Source organism: Octopus bimaculoides, chromosome 10, assembly GCF_001194135.2.
Source record: "Octopus bimaculoides isolate UCB-OBI-ISO-001 chromosome 10, ASM119413v2, whole genome shotgun sequence".
NCBI lineage: Eukaryota > Metazoa > Mollusca > Cephalopoda > Octopoda > Octopodidae > Octopus > Octopus bimaculoides.
In genome coordinates this window covers 6,445,531-6,463,207 of record NC_068990.1, presented here as the reverse complement: position 1 = coordinate 6,463,207, position 17,677 = coordinate 6,445,531, and the positions used below count along the sequence as shown (strand labels likewise).

Sequence of the window (17,677 nt, the reverse complement as noted above, 5' to 3'; positions counted from 1 at the left end):
CACCTGTTAACATCTTCGGTGCAAAAATCTTGTTGTCGCTTGACGTTTTTGGATGATGAGACTTGTGTGTGTAGCTTGTATAAGTTTAAGCAAAGCCAAAACATAATAATAATAATAATAATAATAATAATAATAATAATAATAATAATAATAATAATAATGATGATGATGATGATGATGATGATGATGATGATGATGATAATAATAATGGTGATGATGATGATGATGATGATGACGATGATGATATGGTATTGACAGAAAAGAGTTGAATGCTCGATCCAAATTTCTTTTGCTTCTTAACTTTCTGTTCCATTCTTTGTTTACGTCTTATCACGTCTGAACATGTACTGAAGCATGAAATAGTTTCTATTTTCTAGTTCTACGGAATTATAGAAGTAAATGTATCAATTATGGCGCGGCAGATGTTTATTCTGCAGCTTCACTGCATTACTCTTTTTTTTTCTTTCTACATTACTACGTAATACCGGACTGTTTATCTGATGATCATCTTCATTTACATCACATTATTGCAAATATTTTGACACCTGCTTCAATACAGCTAATCTGATTGTCAGTGCCATTAACAGCTCGCAATTTATCACTCCCAATTTTGTGAATTGTTGTCACTCGAAACGATTTTCACCAGTTTCCTACTTCAACACTCACTATAAATGTATATGAATGGCTTTAGGATTAGTATGTTTATTTCCATTATTCTATCCGGTAGAAATGAAAGAACCAAGATATTTATAACTACTAACATAAATTTGTCATGTATTGAAAAAAAAGGGACACTAGTTGGAAAGCATGTTAAACTTACTTGAACACACACATTACTGAATGAAGAATATAACACACAAGTCTATAAAGTACGACAGCTGCTGCATGAATTGACTGGAAACATTATGAAGTTTATTTACATAGCATGGCATATAAAAGAAGAGGGGTGAAAGAAGAATGAAAGAGAGAGAGAGAGAGAGAGAGAGAGAGAAAGTGGAGAGGGAGCAATACTCGATTGGGGAAAGTAGCACAAAGAAATACGAAAAGGAAAGATAAATAAGGAGTCAATGAGCAAAGAAAAATAGTTGTGAGAAAGGTATAGGAATGAGTGACAGAGAAAGCAGAGACAGACAGAAAGCGAGAGAGAGAGAGAGAGAGAGAGAGAGAGAGAGAGAGAGAGAAGAGGAGCGTGAAGGAAGATTTTTATATGCAAAACGACCCAAGAGAATTGAAAGAATAAAAGAAAGATAAAATGAAATTTCAAGAAAAATATATATAAAAAAAAATGTAGAAAGTGTTAATGAAAAGGGAGAAACAACATTTACTTTAAAGGAAGTTACTAGAAACAAATATTTTTAAAAACCGTTATGGAAGCAGTGTATGCATATCAAGACGTTTAACTTGAATTAAGTACTCCAGCACTAAAGAACGCGATGCTACAAACAAAGAACGGTTCAGGATTTAGAGTGAATATTAGACAGAATATATAAAATGTGATACAAATCTCATGGTTAGAATCGGCTTTAACAATCTTTTTAAATATTAATTTGCTAGTGTTATTTTCAATACAGTTTATATTGTTTTGCCTTCGTAGTAAATTTAGATAAGATTTTAAATCGATGCAACATCACTGAGTACAATGAAATTAATAAAAAAAGAATATGATCATTTCGCTGGCCAATTTGCATCACAAAAACTTGTAAATAACACAACTCTATTTCCCTGAGACATACATTCCTCATCCACCGTCTCTGCTCTCAGATTACGCTATACGCCGGCGCCGTTTTGACTGGTGATGTCTGCATGTATGTGTGATCCACTTAAATGCAACAAAACCCTCCGGTTACTCCAACTTAGATTCTTTCTTTCTCGTTCCTGCTACCTCTAACGATTTCCGAATTCCTTCCAACAACTATCTCTTTCTTAATTGAGGACTTCAATGTCATTTAATTTTTCTCTGAAATCATCATCCTCACTGATTTCAATATATGCATCTCTTTCTAGTTATCGCACACCTCCTATATCGACACTATTGAACTCTTCTTGCAGTCTCTGTTTATCAATTATCATCAACATTTCCAAATTGCTTACGAGATATTAGGCTTCCCTCTTGGAGCCAGACAATTTTCTACAAAACGGAGTCTCGTTGTAATACTGTTCACTTGCCTTGAAGTGATGCATTGAAATATATTCTAGGCTGCATCCTATATATAGCAGACTTCCGCACAGTTTCTGTCAACAAAATTCATTCAAAAGGCATTGGTCAGCTTATGCTTTAGAAGAAGGTTCTTACCCAAAAGTACGCGAAGTGGGACTAAACCGAAAACTTGTGTTTGTTGGCACTCCATCGCTTACGACGTCGAGGGTTCCAGTTGATCCGATCAACGGAACAGCCTGCTCGTGAAATTAACGTGCAAGTGGCTGAGCACTCCACAGACACGTGTACCCTTAACGTAGTTCTCGGGGAGATTCAACGTGACACAGTGTGACAAGGCTGACCCTTTGAATTACAGGCACCACAGAAACATGAAGTAAGAGTGAGAGAAAGTTGTGGTGAAAGAGTACAGCAGGGTTCGCCACCACCCCCTGCTGGAGCCTCGTGGAGCTTTAGGTGTTTTCGCTCAATAAACACTCACAACGCCTGGTCTGGGAATCGAAACCGCGATCCTATGACCGCGAGAGCGTTGCCCTAACCACTGGGCCATTGCGCCTCCACACACCGGAAACTATATGGTTGAAAAAGAGAGACTCTGAAGCACACAGCCTTGCTTGTGTCTGTTCATCACTTATTTGAAATCATGCATGTACAGTTTGTGTCAAATGAAAAGAGCAAAGCACAATCAGTGCCTTGACCTAAGATTAATACGATTTCAAACAAGAATGAGGCATGCTGATAGAAAGAGGGGGGTGTTTCGAAGAGTAGATATAATATACGCGTGAGCAGAGATATCATACGGGTGTGTAACCACGTAGATCTGGCTTGATGTACTACAAGCTACTCAGATTTTTTGTCCTCTCCAATATGTTCTTTGTTCGTTTTATTTTTGTTTAAATGTATGCAAGAAAATTTAGAACTGCTTAGAATATTACTTAAAATGGGCTATTGGTTTCGAAGGAAGAATTGACAGTCTTTAATGGATATGTGGACGTTTCTAAGAATGAATGGAATTAGTTCGATAAACGATAATAGTACTGCCTTAGTCAAAAACCAATTGACTGACATAAGTAGGAGTTGAGGGTTGATGAGGAGAAGTTAGTATTGAATAACAGAAAATAGAGATGTAGAAAAGAAAAAGAGGGAAAGGATATGTTTTTAGAAGTACAGCATAGATTTGTTGAGCTTAGGTTTTTTTTCTTTTTTCTTTGACATTTAATAACTAATAAATTTACTGATCTGACAAAATTAATACTATATTTTCCTTAATGCTATATGCTATTACATATATACTTCCAGCTCCCTTTCAACACCGATTTCTTTTAATTCTCTGCCTAGTCTCACCCAACCCCTTATCAGTTTGCTTGACACACGCTATACGTTGACACAAATATCCATTATTACCAATCTTTAAGTCGAGAAATTAATATTGGCTTCCAGCTGTTACAGCAAGACAAGAAAGTTGTTTGCAAATCGATATCTTTAATTTGATTGGTCAGTGGTAGAAACAGGGATGGAACAAATATTTGATCAATAAATGAAGAGAAAATATCTTCAGGCCAAGATTAATTGAAGAATAGCATTAGTCGTTAAGGAGATATTCACATCGGAGTTGAGTAGATCAACTGGGATCAATGTCGTATTCTGTGGTAACTGTCATTCTTTATCAGGATTCTCTAGCATAGTAGTAGTAGTAGTATTAGTAGTAGTAGTAGTAGTAGTAGTAGTAGTAGTAGTAGTAGTAGTAGTAAGAGGAGGAGGTCCAACAAGAAGGTAGTAGGAAAACGAGGAGAAGATTTGCACCAATAGAACTAAAAATATTGTTGTTTGTAGTGTTGGATATTATCGGTATAGTAATTTATGTCACTATGTACTTATAAGATACAATACCAACGTGACGAGCGAGAAGTGGGAAGCTGTGAGTCTCATGACGTTCTGCAGAGAAATAGACACGAAGGTGAAACGGTTTAATCTAAATAGCGGATTTGAATAATAGTCTAGTTCGCTGGATCGTCCCCTAAGCATAGATATGTAGTCAAATATAATTGTGGTAGAAAAGTGGTGGGAAATGGGATGTTTATGCCTTTCGAATTGACGCCAAAAATGTGATATGGCTCCAAGTCAGAAATTTTGCAAGTGACAATAACATAATAATAACCTAGTAAAAAAAAATAGGGATTTGTAGAATTAACACACGTCCACAACTTGGTGGGGAGAATAATCCACTGATTGTCTGTAGTTCTGGAATAGAACTTATTTTATATTAAAAGCAGCGATTTGGAAAATTTGGTTTTGTGTTTTTTACTATCACGGCGGCATATACGAAAAAGATTTCTACGACTAATATAGTTGTTGTTGTTGGCATTCCGTCGCTTACGACGTCGAGGGTTCCAGTTGATCCGATCAACGGAACAGCCTGCTCGTGAAATTAACGTGCAAGTGGCTGAGCACTCCACAGACACGTGTACCCTTAACGTAGTTCTTGGGATATTCAGCGTGACACAGTGTGACAAGGCTGACCCTTTGAAATACAGGTACAACAGAAACAGGAAGGATGAGTGAGAGAAAATTGTGGTGAAAGAATACAGCAGGGTTCGCCACCATCCCCTGCCGGTGCCTCGTGGAGCTTTAGGCGTTTTCGCTCTATAAACACTCACAACGCTCGGTCTGGGAATCGAAACCGCGATCCTATGACCGCGAATCCGTTGCCCTAACCACTGGGCCATTGCGCCTCCACACGACTAATATAGACACGATAGATAAACATCCAGAAGTAAAATCACTCACAATATAATCGAACAGCCTGTACTTTTTTGTCGAGTACAGAAAATCTATTCACTAAAAATATCGAGTAAGCTCACGTTTGTTGCGTTTTGCATATAATAATCGCAAGTTTTTGTATATTCATATCAAGTGGAAAGACGGAAATACTGACGATTCGAGAAAATTATCTCTTCAGAGAGAATGTCTTTTACATTCGTGGCAGCACTGAAAAATTAAGCCGATCGTCTGCCAAACAAGTAGGGTGATATGGTTAATATAATCCATACACGATAAATGATCTCGATATCTGGGACTATAAAAAATCTGCAAGACCTTAAGATTTAAAGGGTGATGAACAAAACAAGATGCTTCACAACCTTGCCACCAAGTGGGTGGCCGGTCAAAGTTTATTCTAAATTAAAAAGAGAAGCAGAACATACATACATACATACATACATACATACATACATGTGATCTGGAAATCACAATAAGTATTGCAGGTGGAAATATCTTAAAAATAGTCTTTCATAATCTGAATGACGTCATCAGTCTTCATTCTAAAGAGTCTGCGAATGTTGTCACGCTGTTGAGAAAGAATCGGTGAACCAGTAAGATCCGAAAGCATTTCAATGAGAAGTTTCGGAGCGTTGATTTTTAAGAATGCATCCTACACGTTGGAAAGATTTGTCTATCCAAAACAATCCAAGTAAAACAAAACTAATTAAAAGACCCACGGCTTCAAGACAGGACAGATTGTCTATTCAAAACAATCCAAGTAAAACAAAACCAATTAAAAGACCCACGGCTTCAAGACAGGACAGATTGTCTACCCAAAACAATCCAAGTAAAACAAAACCAATTAAAAGATCCACGGCTTCAAGACAAGACAGATCAAATACTATATCTCTAATATTAACTCTAAATGCTTCTTTGAAGCTCCATACTATATTTTTTCTCATTCCCCAGCTCACACGGAACAATAAAACTTGGACTGTAAAATTTTGGACTGGACATTTAAGTAAATTAAGAAAACTTACTACGTAGTAGTCATTTATTTTGATTCCTCTACATTGGACTGGCTTACGTTTCTGACGTCTTTCCGAGTGAACGATTTCGAGTAAGATCTACCCAGGACAAGGAAATGTTACCCATATTTTCCTAGAAAGATACATCTTATTTCTTTATTGCCCACAAGGGGCTAAACATAGAGGAGACAAACAAGGACAGACAAAGGAATTAAGTCGATTAGATCGAACCAGTGCGTAACTGGTACTTAATTTATTGACCCCGAAAGGATGAAAGGCAAAGTCGACCTCGGCGGAATTTGAACTCAGAACGTAACGGTAGACAAAATACCGCGAAGCATTTCGCCCTGGCGTGCTAACGTTTCTACCAGCTCGCCTAGAAAGATACATCTATGTCGTTATAAATATGTCTTATGTACAATTATATTAAATCACTTCAAAAGAGCGCAAAGTATTTGTATACATATTAGGTTTTATCTTTCAGTAACGTTGAAAATACACATTTATTGAATATTCATGCTACTCTACACATTTGTTTCAATTTTTGCATCTGTTATGATCATTCATCCGTCATATGGTCTTATAGTGTTTTAGTGAGGTGCTCATTCATCCACACGCAACTCAAAAAGTATAAACACAATATATCTAGTTCGGTCATAACATACCTGAAGCAACGAGAACTCGACAATGAATGAAGACGGAAAGATTGATCAAGTGATTAGTCAAGTAATCGATTAGTAAACTGGTTAATTATTTAAGTAATTTACTAATAACAATTGTTTCTAATTTACGCTCAAGAATAGCAATTTTTGAAGGTATATAGTACTTTATTTTATCGACCGTGAGATTTAAAGACAAAGTTGACTTCGGTGGAATTTCTAACTTAGAACGTGAAGAGTCTGAAAAAATATGCAGGCATTCTGTCTAACACTCTAACCATTCTGCAATTCCCCGTCCGCAAGCTGATTAATGATAACAGTTTTTGATTTAGGCACAAGCCCAACACTTGTGACTGGGGAGCTTATTATATAGCATCGATCCTAGTACTTTAGTACTTTAATTTTACCGCCCACACCCCATGAAGGGCAGTTGGCTAAGCAGACGTCGACAGGATTTGAAAGCAGAACGTAAAAAGCTGGAGGAAATACCACAAGGTATCTGTCCGATGCTTGAACGATTCTGACTAATAAAAATCCTTTCTCCAATAGGCACAGGGCCTGAAATTTGGGTGAGGACCTGAAATAGTTGATATAGACCCCAGTGCTCAAATCATCCTAAAAGGATGAAAGACAAAGTCAACCTTGGTGGGATTTGAACTCAGGACGTAAACACGAACAAAAGCTGCTGAGCATTTTATCCGGCGTCCTAGCGATTCTGCCAGTTCGCCGCCTTTAACTGACAAAAAAAAAAAAAAAAAAAAAAAAAGAAGGAAGAAATAAAACAGAGCCAAAGTGTTCGGATTTGTTAGCAGAATGGCAGGAAGTATATTCCCATAAATTATAGATACAATTACAGATAGCCGAAATACCCCCATGTAAAAGAGCGTCAGGTTGGAATTTGCTGGTTCAATCCCGAGGTTTGGTTTATCGATGAAGTTCTCTTTTGTTCTTGAAATTATTACTTAAAAAAAACTCTTGTTTGATTTACTCAGTTAAGGAGGGGCGATAGCTGGGGAGGGTTTTGGTCACATATATGCATATTGTTGTATAATCATCATTATAATAACATGCATTCTTTTATTATCAAAGACTCGGATAATCAAATGTTCTGCAGCCAAATTCTAGTGTTCCGTTATTGATTTTTTTCTTCCGAGAATATTTTGTTGATTAGCAGATGTTTGAACAGCTCCATTACTTCTTTTACGAGTAGATTATTCATTTGCATTTGCAATCGTTCTGTGATTGCCAAGTACAATGGTCCGGTTAGTTAAAAAATCTTTTGAAAATCATATGAATTGCTTCAGCGTACAACAGTTGACGAAAAAATCTTCAGTTACACTCTTCCATTGCCTCAAATTAATAAAATACAATGCATTTTATCTCGTCTAAATAAGAAAACTAATTCTTATCCTTTAAGCATTCTACTCAATATTTTTAAAGAATCTATATTGCTTTCTTCTATAAGTTCCCACTCAAGATAAAAATGTGTATTCTTTATTAAAATTTGTATATGTGTGATGTTATATTTATTATCGATGTATTGTGCTGAGTTGAGTTCTTTTTCAGTAAGTTGTTTGTGATAAAATAAAATGTAGCCGTACTTTATTAAAAGTTGTTCTAAAATTAAATTAACGCATTTCAGTTATAGGAATTGCAATTTTTTAGCCTATTCATTGAAATATTTGCTCTCTCTCTCTCTGCGTATATGTACAATATCTGAGTTCAAATTGTAAATATTCCCCTAAGTTTTCCCTTTCCAAATTGTAGCAATATTGAGTATTGTTACAATTCGTGATTTTACATAATTTCGTTTAAATTGGTCTAATGAGATGTATTTGATGGTTTTTCTTCAAACATTCGTAAACTTGTTCATGCATTTGTATATCATAGAGAAGCATGGGAATTTTTCATCCCATTGTAAGCTGAAAATTCCAAAGGTGCTTTAAAATGAATCGAGTTTTCCGAAAAATTTCCAGCTATGTGCTTTAAATAGAACTGAAAGCGAGTATTTTCTTTTTCATTCGTCGTCATCATAATGAATTCGTCTTTTGTTTAATTTTAGTTTAATATTGATTTTCCCCATTATTACATGATCACAAATGTGTAAGATAAAATATAGGCGATCGAATCAACTTTACTATAGAACTAATAGTTAATTCAGTTCTATATTTAATATATTTAATAGTTAATTGTTGTGAGGATGTGTAGCCTAGTGGTTAAGAGTGTTAGGTTCCTGACCATAAGGTCGTGAGTTCGATTCCAGGATCAGGCATTATGCCTTTGCTTAAGGCACTTCATTTCGCGTTGTTCCGTTCTACTCAGTCGTAAATGAATGCCAGCCAACTCCTTTGCAGACGACTATCTCTCTTCTCCGGTCAAAGACCCTCTGCTACCAGAACATACTGTCTTGTAAGTGACAGCAAAGTATAGAACTTGTACTTATTATATACACTCCAGTTTCCACTGAAAGGCCTTGTGTAGAGGTTCGAAACAACCCAAAGATGCATACACAATTTAGACAAAGAGATCCGGTTATTTACTAATTTCTGATAAAGGAATATCTAATTGTTTATTTGATATTAACATATTATTGCGACACAGCACGTGTGTGTGTGTGTACATCCTCGTGCCTTTATATATGTATATTTGTATATACATATACTTGTATGTGTGCGTGTCTACGTGTGTGTGTGTCGCAATAGATATATGATAATTCGTAAGAAATACATACGATGACACATGTGTAAATGTGATGAAAAGAAACCTTTATATGATTCGTAGAGAAGCAATACCTATGAAATCTGCACCCTGCAATTTCTGATTTTCGAGACAAGGCGGCAATAGTAATAAAAAATTGAATTTATTCCTTTTCTTGCTGTTGCCTCTTGTCATTGTATTTGAAATTCATTTTTTTCTTTTCTGTTTTGCTTTTCTATCATTGCTTTTTCCGATTCGTCATCAACACTTCATTATTCATTACTAAGATGATTTCTAAATTTAAAACTGAAAGGAAAAATATTCGCTTAGAATTCTATTTGTAACAAGTAGCTGAAATTTTTCTAAGGAAAACTTGATTCACTTCAAAAACATCTTTGGAATTTTCAACTTACAAAGAGATGAAAAATTCCCATGCTTCTTCGTGATATACAAATGTGTGAATTTGTATTTGAATGTTAGAAGAAAGACGATCAAACGTATCTTATGAAACCAATTTACACGAAAGAATGAATATAAGAACCGATGGTTTGGCCAATCATAATAAAAAATAAATAATTAATTAATCAGTAAAACGATGAGGTGAGGAAGAATAAGGAAAGGAAAAAAAGATTGATAAATTATCTACTGTAAACCCTTCCCATCTATCCGATTTTTACATTTTCTCCAGAGTACTTCCTCTCCTCCTTAGAGTATTATAAAGGATTAGATAATGCAAAAGAAAAATACCTGCCCGTAATGGCATTGATTTCAAACTGAATACAGACGCGATTACTTTAATTTAAAATGGTTTGTCTAAGTAGAGGAAAGGTATAAGGAGAAAAATTATAATGAAAAATGAAATTATCTATAAAAGCCTGAAAGGAAACAACACCATAACAACCTTATTATTCTAAATCTTAAATATAATCTATGCCTGTCAATAATTTTGAAAATATGTAAGCTAATAACTTTCAATTAATACAAGCAAATGAGGTGGTGAAACTATCGGTGCCCTGTGACTTATTTAAGGTTTTAATGGAACTTATGGCAAGCAGGGAACGGTTCACTTAGAAATGATCGGATAATGTTAGAACTGACATTTAAACTGAAAGGAGAGTTTTATAGCTTTCGTTTATCTGATACTGTTCGGGAATGTGCGTGGAGGAATGAAATCTATGCTATCGGTGAAGCTGCTTCTGATTAGGGCGTCATTGTAAAATACAGTAGCACAGTTATATGTCTCTGAATCAGAAGATATTCTGAAATTTCTCTTACCAATATTTCTAGGTAAATTTTAAAGAATAGTGGGGCGAAATTTTGAAAATTTGCTTGGTCTTCTATAACGGCTCTAAATGTCTGCATTTAGACTGTCTTAACAATTTGACTATATTAGTAATGGCCTTTACAGCAATCTTAAAGTCACAACTTTTGAACGTATTAAATCTTAGTCGCTCTGAATGGTACGGGATAAGGTTAGAAGTCATTTCTGCATAAACAGTAAGATCCAAGGGACAAGGTGTAAGAAGTCTGTAAGCTTCGAGCAATCCGTAGAAGGTATTCTTTTATTTGTTTCAGTCAGTTGACTGTAGCCGTGCTGGAGCATCGCCTTCAGTCGAACAAATCGACCCCAGAACATATTCTCTGTAAGCCTAGTACTTATTCTATCGGCCTCTTTGCCGAACCACTAAGTTACGGGGACTAAACACGCCAGCATCGATTGTCAATTGGGGGACAAACACAGACACACAAACACACATACATATATACAGATATATATATATATATATATGTGTGTGTATATATATATATATATATATATATATATATACACGACGGATTTAAAGGTAGTATTGTGTGTGTGTGTGTGTGCGTGCGTGCGTGCGTGTGTGTGTGCGTACGTTAATATGTGCAAGCACGAATGTATGCGTTTGATGCAGTGTAGCTATAATTAAAGTACTTCTAAAATGTCCACCATTCAAGCAGTTTCAAATTTCATAACAACAACTTAATGTAAGCAAAATTTCCAATATTTTCTTTAACACTCTTAACTGCTATTGTTTTTCTTGTGAAGTTACCGCTGATATGAATTGTAATTAAGAAAAAAATTGTTTTTTTGTTTTTTTTGCTTACTTTTTTGCTTATATTTGTTGTTGTTTTTTTGTTTTTTTGTAGGGAATGTTCATAGTTAGTTTTCCCTACACTGTTGTCCAAGGAGGTTACTGGGCTCTCGTATCTATGATTGTTGTGGCCTACATTTGTTGTCATACCGGTAAAATATTGGTGGAATGTCTGTATGAAGTAGATTCAAATGGTTATTTAGTACGTGTCAGACACAGCTACGTGGAAATTGCTGAAGAAGCCATGGGGAAAAGGTTAGTATTTGGTAATATATTTCTTAAATATCAGTTTTGTCTTGCTCAAAATTTAATAGAATCTTTAAACCTTGTGTTTTAAAATTAAATGATTCCCAGATATATTCATTCTATAACCAAATCATTATACTAATAATTTTTATACTTTATATAAATTTTACTTACGGTTAAACATTTCTTTCGATAAAGCACCAAGACTAATTTTGCATAGTTAATTGAATTAATAACTATATTACATTTTATAAAACCTCACGAGAATGAAAATCTTGTAATTTTAACTGAAAGGGTGAAGAATTGGAAAAGTACAGCTAAATTCTGCAAGAATGGAATCCGAAGCTTTAGGTTTCTGCTGACGCATCTTTACAGTTAAAAATATTGATTTCTCTTAACTTTTTGGTGAAGGCTATAATTCACTCAATCGACCCATGTTCACGATTATTAATTTTCGCGACTTGGGTGAAATGAGAAGTAAATTAAATCTTTGTAGTAAATGAATTCAGAACGCAAACTAAAATAATAAGGGCAGATACAACACGTTACTTTCTGTGTCACAGTTTGAAATGTTTCTTTACTGAGAAAAAAAATGTTAAGGATCATAGAACAAACGCAATACTAAATTTTATATCTAAATTTTATCACAAGGACTTCATATTTGCAAAATCCTGAGTGTTTATAAAACATTTTGCAGTCTAGAGTCATAGTTCCACTCATCGCTATCACCAACACATCTTTTCTTTTCTGGAAATTTCTTCGGATTTCTTTTTTGATCGTAGATGTTTACGATTTTGAAACAAAAATTCAGAATTTCAGTAATTTCCATTTTTTACTCCTTTCCCCGTTCCATCTGGTAACATTTTTATTTTTGTTTTTGACAGGTATTTTTTTCCACTTTTTTCATAACCACGTCTTAAACATTGGAGAATTACAATAATGCAAAAACCCATTTTTCAAAACTTTAATTGTTTCATTTCTCTCATCCATTCTCCATTTTGGAATACGTAACCAGCCGCAACCTTTTCATTTATAACGTTTTCGATTTTTTATGATGTTGGGGAGCAGGTGGGGTATATATTTTAAACACATGATATTAAATAGTTCAGTCTTGAACCTGAAGATACAATGGGCCGGTTATCTGGTTTTCATAATGTATGAGTGACCGAAGTATCAACATTCCTCCTGATGGTCCTTTGCAAGGTTGTGCATTTACAGCGGAGTCGACTGAGGCAGCGTGAAATTAAGCATTTGCTCAAGAACGCAACACACCGCCCAGTTCAGGAATCGAAACTATGATCTTAATATCATGAGTACAACGATCTAACTCCAAGGCCACGCACCTTCAACATCACATATTACGATTCTGGAAAATGAAGTTTTCATAAGTTATTCGACAGAGAACTGTTTTGAAAATTTTTTTTAATATTTTATCTTTCATACAAATGTTCAATCAAAATACTTAAATCAAATCAAATAATATGCAATCAATAATTAGCGCATCAGTGTAGAGCTCATCTCTCACAGAAATTTTCAGAGAATTTTCCAGAGCAAAAGAATCCCACCAAATGAAATCCATGTGCATTGGTGCTGTCAACTGCTAATATGCAATTCATTCGGAAATAGATTTTTAAAATATGACTATATGGATTGTCTCTTTGTCTGGCTCAAAGTGAATAACTCAACACTCATCTTGGTTTAGGAAACGTTCAACGAAACCAGTGGACCTGCTTCAAACAATGTCAGATTTCCTTGTGATGTGATCAGCCCTATGTGCTTTTGATCAGATGTCAGAAGATGTAGTATCCACAGAACAGAAACGTTCGTCATGCTAAGTTCGTGGTGGTGGTAGTGGTTGGCACTCCGTCGCTTACGACGTCGAGGGTTCCAGTTGATCCGATCAACGGAACAGCCTGCTTGTGAAATTAACGTGCAAGTGGCTGAGCACTCCACAAACACATGTACCCTTAACGTAGTTCACGGGGATATTCAGCGTGACACAGTGTGACAAGGTTGACCCTTTGAAATACAGGTACAACAGAAACAGGAAGAAAGAGTGAGAGAAAGTTGTGGTGGAAGTGTACAGCAGGGTTCGCCACCATCCCCTGCCAGAGCCTCGTGGAGCTTTTAGGTGTTTTCGCTCAATAAACACTCACAACGCCCGGTCTGGGAATCGAAACCGCGATGCTATGACCGCGAGTCCGCTGCCCTAACCACTGGGCCGTTGCGCCTCCACAATGCTAAGTTCATTGTGCAAAATATTCTCAACTTTTTCATGAGATATACTCATGGAATTGGCTATTGATTTATAGTCAAACGGCCGCCATCCATCACCATGTGCTGAACACGATCAATGTTTTCCTCAGTAGTGGTAGTTGCAGTACGTCCGGACCTTGAGTTATCTACAAGACTCCCTTCCCCTCCTAAATTCAGCTGCCCACTTTTACCTTGTTGATAAAGCTAGAGTGTCGTTCCCTAATATAGCAGCCATGTCAGCATGCATGTCCTTGGGGGCCAAACCGTTTTTCTGCCGGTGCTTCGTAGCACCACGATGCCAAATTTTGTCCATTTTCAAGAGAAGTCGCTATGGGTTACTTTTGAAGTCTTCTTTGAATAGTAAGATTTCGAGTTACCTGGAAAAGAAACAATGCGGTTATTAAGGAAACTTGAAATTAGTGCATGCAAAATTTCACAGCTCTAGCATCACTCATTCAAAGTTAGATGATGAACTTTTCTGCCCACTCTCGTGTGTGTGTGTGTGTGTGTGTTTGTGTGTGTGTGCGCGCGCGTGTAGTGAGCGTCGTCGAATACATTTAAGTTATTATTGTGCCGGTTTCGATTCCTATTAAAGCCAAATCAGATCACTCATTTTTGAAGCTCCTTGGAAACGTATAAGCGATTGCCTTTCCGCCCCAATTCCCTCTATAACTCTGTGTGTGTGTGTGTGTGTGTGTGTGTGTGTGTTTTAAGCATAGTGAAAATAAATTAATTCTATTCCTATGGCAGCTGAAAGAAAATGTATTCTACTTGTTTTCAAATTTAACTTGCTTTTAAAATGATGTCTTTTCGTTTATACCAAATCCTTACATTTTAATATTTTTGTTTCAGATTCGGTGGTAAGATCGTCAACGTCGCTCAGCTGATAGAATTACTAATGACTTGCATTCTGTACGTATTACTCAGCGGGGAACTGATTTTGGGAAGTTTCCCTGAGTCGCCTATCAGTCTCACATTCTGGATAATGATTGCAACAACTCCGCTACTGAGCTACGCTTTTTTAAAGTCCTTGCGTGGTGTCTCTTGGCTCAGTTTTTGGTGCACCATGGCTCATATGGCAATTAATGCATTTATTTTAATTTTTTGCTTTACACGGGCCTCCGAATGGCAGTGGAAAACAGTCCAAATTAAAGTTGATATTTGGACATTCCCCATTTCCATTGGTATTGTAGTTTTCAGCTATACCTCACAAATATTTCTACCAACACTAGAAGAAAACATGGAAGATCGTTCCCGGTTTCACTGCATGATGCATTGGACTCACATCGCAGCAGCATTTTTCAAAGTGTTGTTCTCGTATATCTGTTTCTTAACATGGGGAAATGGAACGCAGGAAGTGATCACAAATAATTTACCAACTCAGGGCCTAAAGATTATCGTCAATTTAATTCTTGTAGCAAAATCCACTCTTTCCTATCCACTTCCATACTATGCAGCTGTGGAGATGATTCAGACTACATATTTCAACGGAAAACCTTCGACTTATTTTCCTTCTTGTTTTGACGAGAACTGTCGCCTCAAAATATGGGCAGGATGTCTGAGAATTGGTCTTGTCCTAGCAACAATGGTAATGGCTATATTTATTCCTCATTTCGCAATACTTATGGGTTTGATTGGTAGCTTCACTGGCACTATGCTTTCTTTTGTTTGGCCGTGTTTCTTTCATATCAAAATTAAAGGCAAAATACTTCCATGGTACACAAAAGTATTAGATATCAGTATCATTATAATCGGCGTTGTTGTAGGTTCCATTGGAATATATTATTCTTTCAGGGCACTTAGTCTAGCTTTCCGTGGTATACCAACAACACCATTTCATGCGAGGGACTTTCACAAAAGTCTATAGGCTAAGGATTTTACATATGTTATTGCTGTTCCAAAATATATCTGTTTTTAAAATATTTTGGTTTCATGCATTTTGACTTTGAATAGTGATGTTGCCGTTATTTACTGATATATCATGTTCTTCAAAAGATGTATAGAATAGAGTTTCTATATTTTTGTCAAAATCAAGAGACAGCTCTATGCATTTTATATCCTGCAATCCCTCCTCTAAGATGAAAATGAATACTGAACACTCAATAGTAATAAATTGTTAAAAAGAAATTTCATTAATTCTAGATAATGTTAAATTATTGCTTTGGTTTTTGAAAGAAAAATTCGGCTTAGATATCTTGAATGCGATCTTTAATTATCATATGTAGATTATCAGTGGCCTGCATAGTTTCTAAATATACTTTCACATTAATCATCATATTAATGTGAATATTCAACAAACATTTAAAAGTTTGTTTGTTTATTCTTTATTTAGCTATATTCGAGAGCCATTATTTCCGCTTATATATTGTACATAGACGCTAGTCATAGGCCCAACTAATTTCTGCTTAGTTGTACGGCACACTCAGCGACTAAATACCTCGATTACCAGATGTACATTGTGAGGTTCGTGTACTATCATACATAAACATATGTGTGTGTTCGTGAGTGAGTGCTTGTAAGTGTGGTTTATTTTATATGTATGTATGTATGTATGCATGTGTGTAAATAGATGACAAAAGAATAAAAAAAACACACAAAAAGAAACAAGAAGATGGGATGAGTTCAAGATCAAAATTATTAGACTCAGAGAAACGGAAGTAATTAGTTATGTTTCGACATTGTCTTTCTTCTGAAATGAGTGTATAGTGGAAACAGAGAAGGAAAGGTGAAGAAAAACAGAAAACAATAAATGAGCAATGTTAACAAAATCCCACGTGAAGCTTGTCTACGAAGGAGCTGTTGACTCATAATTGCACACAGCGCATTTTTGTATATATGTTTCTGCAGCAAAAGATTGTGTGAACAAGAAATGTAAAAGTAAGACCTCAAAACGAACCATAGAGTTCTTTCTTATTCATTAGAAGCTGGAAATTTTAGTAACTGTTACTCCGAGTTTCTCATTACCAATCTTCGGACGGTAGATCCGAAGATTGACAAGTGAAGTTCTGAATAATGTTTTCTGAACCTTTCATGTATAGATAGATAGATAGATAGATAGATGGAGGGAGGTGGGGAGAGAGAGGGAGATAAATTGATTGATTGATAGAGAGAGATCCGTAGAGATGTATACATGTCCGTGGGTGTGTATGCTTGTCACTAGCTAGGATAATTAGGCTGGAATTAACTTGGTTTTCCATGGCATAAAAATGAAGAGAGTACAATACTTTTTTTCCCGAAACGGAACGTCAGTCCGTCGCAGAATTCAGCCCCTGCTGAAGCTGTTACTCATTTTCATCTGAGTGAATTGGAGCAACGTGAAGTAGAATGTCTTACACAAAGCGCCTCCCTGGCCGGGAATTGAAACTATGATCTTAGGATCGAGAGTCATTTGTTTAACGTTTCTAAATAAGGCTGATTGTCAAGTAATAATGTGCAAATCTTGTCTGTATTAATTTGGATTGTGTGAAGAAACCAACTGTTAGACGAGATCTCGGTGTTATAATAGCTTTGTTTAGAAGCTGTGGTTGTCTCACAACTTAGAATCATTATATTGAACGATCAGGCATGCTTTTTTTTTGTGGTTTTTAAACTTGAGTAATTCAAATATATTTCAAACTACTAACACAATGTGTTTTCAGTGCTCTTGTCTTTTGCTTGTCTTCTTAAGCTTTCTGGCTCCATACACACACACACACACACAACACACACACACACACACACACACACACAACACACACACACACACATACATACATATAT

At 35.9% G+C, this 17,677-nt stretch overlaps 1 protein-coding gene across 2 annotated transcripts in view; it reads left to right on the top strand.

Moving 5' to 3' along the window:
* LOC106881389 (vesicular inhibitory amino acid transporter) overlaps positions 1–17,677 on the top strand; it is a 45,775-nt gene that overhangs the window by 18,039 nt on the left and 10,059 nt on the right. Inside the window, exons 2-3 of one of the 2 annotated variants that reach the window (XM_014931765.2) lie at positions 11,472–11,671; positions 14,771–15,506. In XM_014931765.2, coding sequence (XP_014787251.1) covers positions 11,472–11,671; positions 14,771–15,506 — 936 coding nt within the window. Of the gene's footprint in view, positions 1–11,471; positions 11,672–14,770; positions 17,649–17,677 lie in introns of those variants that run through there. The other variant, XM_014931763.2, reaches the window with a different exon arrangement.